The sequence below is a fragment of the Alternaria ventricosa genome (genome assembly GCF_023758065.1).
Source record: "Alternaria ventricosa strain BMP 2768 chromosome Unknown scaffold_15, whole genome shotgun sequence".
Classification (NCBI taxonomy): Eukaryota; Fungi; Ascomycota; class Dothideomycetes; order Pleosporales; family Pleosporaceae; genus Alternaria; species Alternaria ventricosa.
The window spans coordinates 400397-406800 of record NW_026055695.1 but is presented as its reverse complement, the minus strand read 5'-3'; the positions used below and the strand labels follow the sequence as shown (position 1 = coordinate 406800).

General features: G+C 53.3%; 2 protein-coding genes across 2 annotated transcripts; one reads left to right on the top strand and one right to left on the bottom strand.

The window, feature by feature from the left end:
• Positions 1-824: 824 nt before the first annotated feature.
• On the top strand, positions 825-2231 carry J4E93_008060 (uncharacterized protein; the record flags this gene model as incomplete). Its single annotated transcript, XM_049345962.1, has 4 exons — positions 825-1081; positions 1135-1383; positions 1434-1615; positions 1663-2231. The coding sequence occupies 4 exons, from the start codon at positions 825-827 to the stop codon at positions 2229-2231; spliced, it is 1257 nt and encodes a 418-aa protein (XP_049196895.1).
• A 2744-nt stretch (positions 2232-4975) lies between these two features.
• On the bottom strand, positions 4976-6239 carry J4E93_008059 (uncharacterized protein; the record flags this gene model as incomplete). Its single annotated transcript, XM_049345961.1, has 2 exons — positions 4976-6113; positions 6232-6239. The coding sequence occupies 2 exons, from the start codon at positions 6237-6239 to the stop codon at positions 4976-4978; spliced, it is 1146 nt and encodes a 381-aa protein (XP_049196894.1).
• Positions 6240-6404: the final 165 nt, after the last annotated feature.

Genomic DNA, 6404 nt, shown 5'->3' with positions numbered 1-6404 from the left:
GAACATCCGAGAAGAGTCGGTGACGCTTCTTTCCTTCTTGCATGCTCGTGACTGAGGAGTGGTTGATGTCCAGACGTATTGTCCCGGGGTCCATTGCGATATCTGTTCGATGCGTTGGCGTCAACGTCAACTGATCCCAGACCTACACTTTGTCAATATCATCCCAAAACAGGAGCAATTATACTCACCGGCGCACCAAGAACGGCATTTGCGAGGTCTTGCAGCTGCTTGTTAGGCAAGTGCTCATCGCGTAGACTGAGCGTCATGTCAATGTGCATGTCATGTCCACGGCTCACCCATACAGCACCAGATGTCAACGCGTCTAGATATTCGGCTGATGTTACTTGCTGTAGGTAAGTTGCATCCTGTTTTGGTGAGATGGTGATCAATGTTGTGAGCCAAAGCTCGTGATCAGTAGCAGGCGAGCTGAGCACTGCGCGCCCGAGCTCGATTGATCTCGACATTATCGTCCAACCAGACTCCGGTCTGTGGAGGAGGCGAAAGCAGCGACATGGGCATTGCAGAGATTGGTGGAGCGACGGGGTCTGAGATTGTGATGTATCGTTATCGGTGCCAAGAGATGGGTTCGGCAAGCACCCTGAGGGTTGTTGCTTCCTCGCGGGCTCGCGAGTCCTGCAACCTCCACCTCGCGTCGCAACATGAGGAGCCTCACCACCAACGCGCTTCGGCGCGTCAGTCAAGCTGCATTGCCCCAAAACACCATTTGCAGGTCTCCAGTAGCAGTCGCGGGCTCAATTGGTCGAAGACATCTTCATTGCAGCCCCTCGCGACGCACCGATGGCGTATTTCGAGAGCTCACGTCGATGCGCGTGCGCACCCCATGGATAGAAGCCTTGCGCCAACAGCAGTCAGAGGGGAAACAACCTACGGAGCCTTCAGGAAAGCCCGAAGTACCCAAAGATCGCAAGCTGACAGGGAAACGTATGAGCGAGAGCTACCATTCGGTTGTACTCCCGCTGGCTCAGGACCCATGGATCCTCGACACATATCTTAACGCCTCAGGGCATATACGGCTCGGAACCATCTTCATGGATCTCGATGCTCTCTCTGGCATCATTGCGTAAGCGTTCAACAGCTACGCGTAGTAGCTACCTGGTCTGAATGCTGCAACAGGTACAAGCATACCGGAGACGACGTGACTACTGTTACGGCTAGCTGCGACCGCATTACCATTCACTCCCCACTGACCGAGATATGCGATCTAGAGCTGTCTGGCCGCGTGACCTATGCGACTGGCCGAAGCAGTCTGGAAATCACGATGCAGGTTGCCAAAGCGCCTAAGGAAGGCGAACAGGCCCAAGACGAGGATGTCCTGATCAACTGCACCTTCACCATGGTCTCACTAGATCCAGGCACCAAGAAGTAAAGATCAATATAGTGGGTAAGGATTCTGGCAGCTAACTGGTCCGCAGGCCCGTAAACGTCAATCCCCTAATCGTCGAGACGCCCGAAGAGAAACGCCTGTATGCTCTCGGTGAGCGTAACTCGAAAGTGCGAAAGGAGCGCCGAGATACCTCTTTGCTCAAGCATACGCCGAACGACCTCGAAAGCGACCTCATACACGCCTTCTGGCAAAAGCAGTTGCAGTATCATGGTCAGTCCTATCGCTACCACTACTTATCCCCCAACTAACAATCGCAGACCCCTACGATGACCTACGCAAACCCGATAACGTTGTTTTTATGGATGCGACACGTCTCCAGACCGCCACAATCATGCAACCGCAATACCGCAATCGCCATCACTTCATGATCTTCGGTGGCTTCCTCCTCAAGCAGACCTTCGAACTCGCTTTCACCGCCGCCGCAGCCTTCGCACACGCGCGCCCGACCTTCGTCTCCCTCGATCCTTCCACCTTCCAAAACCCAGTGCCTGTAGGCAGCATACTATACCTCACGGCTACAGTCGTATACACAGACCCGCCGCTGATCGGCGCGCCGGACGAAAAGGTCGACGATCAAGCCGAATATACACGAGTGCAGATTAGGATTGACTCAAAGGTGCGGGATGTGGAGCATGGCCACAGCAAGCCGACAGGGCAGTTCAACTACACGTTCACGGTACCGAAGAACATCAGGGTCATGCCAAGGACCTACCAGGAATTCATGATGTACATCGATGCAAGGAGGCGAGCTGAGCAGGTCCAGCGGACACTGGAAGAAGGATACGGTGTCAGCCCGAAGACGGCAGAGGATAGTCTGACAGAGTGAGGACTGGACGTCACGTTACAGGCAGGAACAAGGCAGATTGAAGTCTGGGTCATTGCTATACAGCGTGCGCTCAGCAGTATGTCCTGTAATTCAGCTTATACAAACAGTATCCAACAAGTTGACCAAAGTCTCCCATAATCCCGAACGCCTATCCCAAGAAACCCACATCGAACAAGGCCTAGGAGCCGGTGACCGCGCCTGCGTGCGCCGATAAGCCAAATCATATAATGAAAAGGTATAGCGCGTCTAACACAGGTCGAAAACGTGAAAAGGAAAGTACCGCGTGGGATTGATGCTGCATGCAGCATGCACGAGGCTGACGGTACAGGACGTGCATCAACAAGGCGGTGAGCCTCATCCAACCAATAACTGCAAACGCGCACGCGTGCCATCACAACGCTATGTGAAGTCAAGACCGCAACGTGTAAATCGCCCTGCAGGACAAGTCAGCTCCCTGCCATGTGCCATCGGACGTGGAATCCGGCTTCGTGCATTCACTCCACTCTACACATTCACTCACCCTGCATTATCATACTCGCTTGTCTTCCCCGTCAGCCGAAAGGAAACGTGAAGTCCACCCTTGGGCCTCCCACTCTATAATTCATCCAACTCAAACTCCAACGCCACGTCTTCTGAACAATCAGTGCAGTAGTAATTCGAGAAGCCGCCGCATTCGATCTTCATCTTGGAACACATGTCGATGGACCAGGCGTCGTAGGAGTAGCCGGAGAGGAGGCGCGAGGAACAGACTTCGATGCTGTTGGCCCTGGGAGAGTGTTAGATTGGGTTTGGGGGAAAGGGAAGGCAAGAGCGTACCAGATGTAGTAATCGTGGTTACAGTAATACCACGAGTATGTGTATGAGCACATCTTGAATCTAACACTAGATTGTTCGGGAGAATCGGTTGGATAGGTGCTTGTGCTTGGGTATGCCAGCCGGCGGAACAATGGCTGTCTGGATAGTGTTGTTATGTGTAACGATGCTATACATATACACGTTAGCTGACCGCTTCTTCCCCTGTAGATCTCCCTTGATGTATGTATGTGTTCGTGGGTTGTGCTTCCGCGGAACATGGAGTGTGGATTCTAGACCCTGCATTGTAGTCGTGGCTCCAACGGAGCTGTATGCAAGATCTATTGTTTACTTGGTACTCACCTTTAGGTGTGTTACTCCCGGAAAAGAAACCTCAATTGTAAGTCGGAGAGGTATGCTCGTGCCTTCTCGATATGTTTTACTTCAAGTTTACTTTGAGATTGTTGCAAATAGATTCAGTTCAAATCCCGGGATATCACCGCGTCTTTATGCTCATCACTTCTGACTCCTACCAGGAGCTTGGGCCGACGGCTCATTGCAGATACGCCGATATGCTTCATGGCAGTCCCCCGGATTAGCTGATAAGACGAGGCGGTGCTTTCCAACCAATCCAACCAACCACACGTTCGTGTCATCCGAGATGGGAAGCCGAGCCGGGGAATAGATCCATGGCCCATGCTCGAGGTTCGGCTATTCTGAGGTCGCGTGGAGAAGGCGGTGGAGGTTCAAGCATGTCAGATCGATTTGGTCTTCAGCTCCTGGCTTTCTTCCAGCGTCGACGTAGGGGGTTGGAGTTGGTTTCTGTTACCTAGTGTATGATCAAATGTGTTCTTTGACAAGTCTAGTACTGCATTCTGACGATAGCGAGCGCGAAGGTGTGTCAAGAGACCCCAGACTTTCCTTCTCGCCGACGACCGGTTGGACCCTGCGTCTGCGCTCGGGACCTGCATGCAGGGACCTCAGTCTAGCCGGATCGGTCAGCTTCACTTCTGATTGGACAAGGCAGACCGGAACGAGCAGCTGTAACGGCCTCCGGCCTCGAGATAACGATAGTAAAGCTGTTGAAGATGGATTGCATGACTGTCATGTAGCTTTTCGAAAGGCTGCTGAGTGAGAAGGGCGCGATTGTAATGTCTCTGATGATCACGTGCCAAGATGTGTGACCAAGACGGCAACAAAGACGACTGAGGATCATACCTAGATACAAGCCGAACTTCTTCACAGAGACTTTCACGCGATCTTCATCTCCTCCCGCATGTTTGATATTCGCAAAATTCTATCCAGATCGTTTCTCGTTGCGGCATCGATCAAAGGCCTCTTGTTTCGGTGAAGTCGGCGGTCTTATCGGCTAGCGTGCGATAACCGACAATGCCTGGGGTGTCGGCATCGCGCAGTCTTCCAGCTTCCAAGGTTCTTCAGCATCGTGAAATGAAGTCAGCCTTGAAGATATCCAAGGCGGCGATACGATGCCGACACTGACCGTGTCACCCGTTACTCATCACGTGCCGAACCTGCCCCAACGCGCCCTCGATCTCGGTCTCGGTCCTCCCTTCCCAAAACCCGCCGGTCTCGCCAAGCAACATCCAGGAAATCGCCCCGTCTTTCTAGTCGCAGACAAGACGGGGCATCGCATCGTCATCAAATCCGGCGCCCCGATGGCTGTCGGGCCTGTCGCACCGCAATGCCGAAGGGTTTCGATGGTTTTCGACGTGTATTGCCTGTCTGGGCAATGTTGAGCTCTTGGTCTGACGGTGGTGTCGCATGTCGGGCGGCCGACCCCGAAATTTCACGGGCGTCGGCGGTGTTTGGAGGGCCACCGTCGGCCGACGGGCATGCGATGTCTTCGTCCTACTCCTATGTACAGTGCTCCATCATGTCCCGGGACTTTGACACTGCCAGCTCCGACCTTCTTTGCATCTAGTCACGTCGCCTCATCGTTCCTGCCGCGGTCGGTCTTCTGTCCAGCTAATGTTACACCAGAGACCCAAATGATCGCTGAAATGCGCATTTGACCCCTGTTCTGCTACGTCGGCCGACGTCTCTGCGCCGTAGGATTCCATTTCGCTCGTTTGCAGGATGCGCATGGCTGAAGGCCTAAGGTTGAGCAGAGCAACTTTGTCCAACCGGTTCGGCGGGAAAGACTGTTCACCGTACACGCCCCAAGTATGGCCTGAATCATTCGGATGAAGCTCTGCCCACGCATCCGCAAGACCGTTGTTACTGACAAGGTCGTCGTCTTCTGGAAGAATGCCATTGAAGTCGCCGGCGACGATCCCGCGGCCAGCAGCGCTGAGGTACGACGCGCAAATGGAGACCTGACGCGGCCTCATCGACGGATTGATTGGCAACGAATCCAGGTGGACGTTAATGAGTCGAATGCGAGTGGACACTCGACCGGAAGTGTGCTTGCTTGAAGAGTTGAAGATCAGATCGCAGCATAGCGCGTCTCGTCCAAAACGACTCGGTAATGCGACCCTCCAGACGGCGCCTAGCTGGATACTATCGGTGGCTACCCAAAACTTGGACACCAGCGTGATGCTGATGAACTTTTGGGTTCCGTACGCGGACGCATCGACATCGCTTATGTACCAGTTTTGCTGTAACCAGGAATCTTCAAGCAGGGCTGTAAGACCTTCTCTTGATACCTCTTGCAGGAAAACAGCGTCTGCAGCGCCTGTAGTCTCGATGGCGCGCAGTAGTGCGGACATGCGAGACTTTGGTAGCGGTGCATCTGCGTTCACATTCCAACTCACAAGGCGGATCGAACCCACCCATTGGTGTTTGCCGGGTGTAGAAGTCTTGTCGCTGGTGAAGGGCATCCACTGGTCTTGGGCAAAGCCGTGCCATTTCTGGAAGCTAGGTGTTGCGGCAGCTGCTGGTAAAGGTGTTTGTTGCCACCATGATTGGAGGCGGGTGCGTATTTGCGATAGCATGGTGAGGTTGTATGTGTTGTTATTGCGGCAGGGAGTGAAGCGCAGAAGGATGGCTTTTTGGTCGTTTGTATAGTGGCGGGGTAAGGTGAAGTCGTGGTAGGCGTCGAAGTAGTAAAGAGAAAATCGAGTCGGTGATCTACGAGTTATGCGCGCGAAATTTGGAGAAGCTGTTGCAACGTATTGGTGTTGGTCGTTATGAGTTAGCGTTGACGCTGTACCAAGGTTGACTCTTCAGTGAGAAGGCAACCGCTTACACATCCATGGTTGCGTTGCTCTTAATCGCGAAATGCCAGGGGGTACGCCCTCATTCTAATTAAGTTACAAGGTGTGTAGTCGGCTGCTCTGGGGATGTGAAGATGGATACGGCTGACATCTTATAGGCGTGGACCAGGCAGCCAAGAACGTCTCACACATCATGAATTGTACC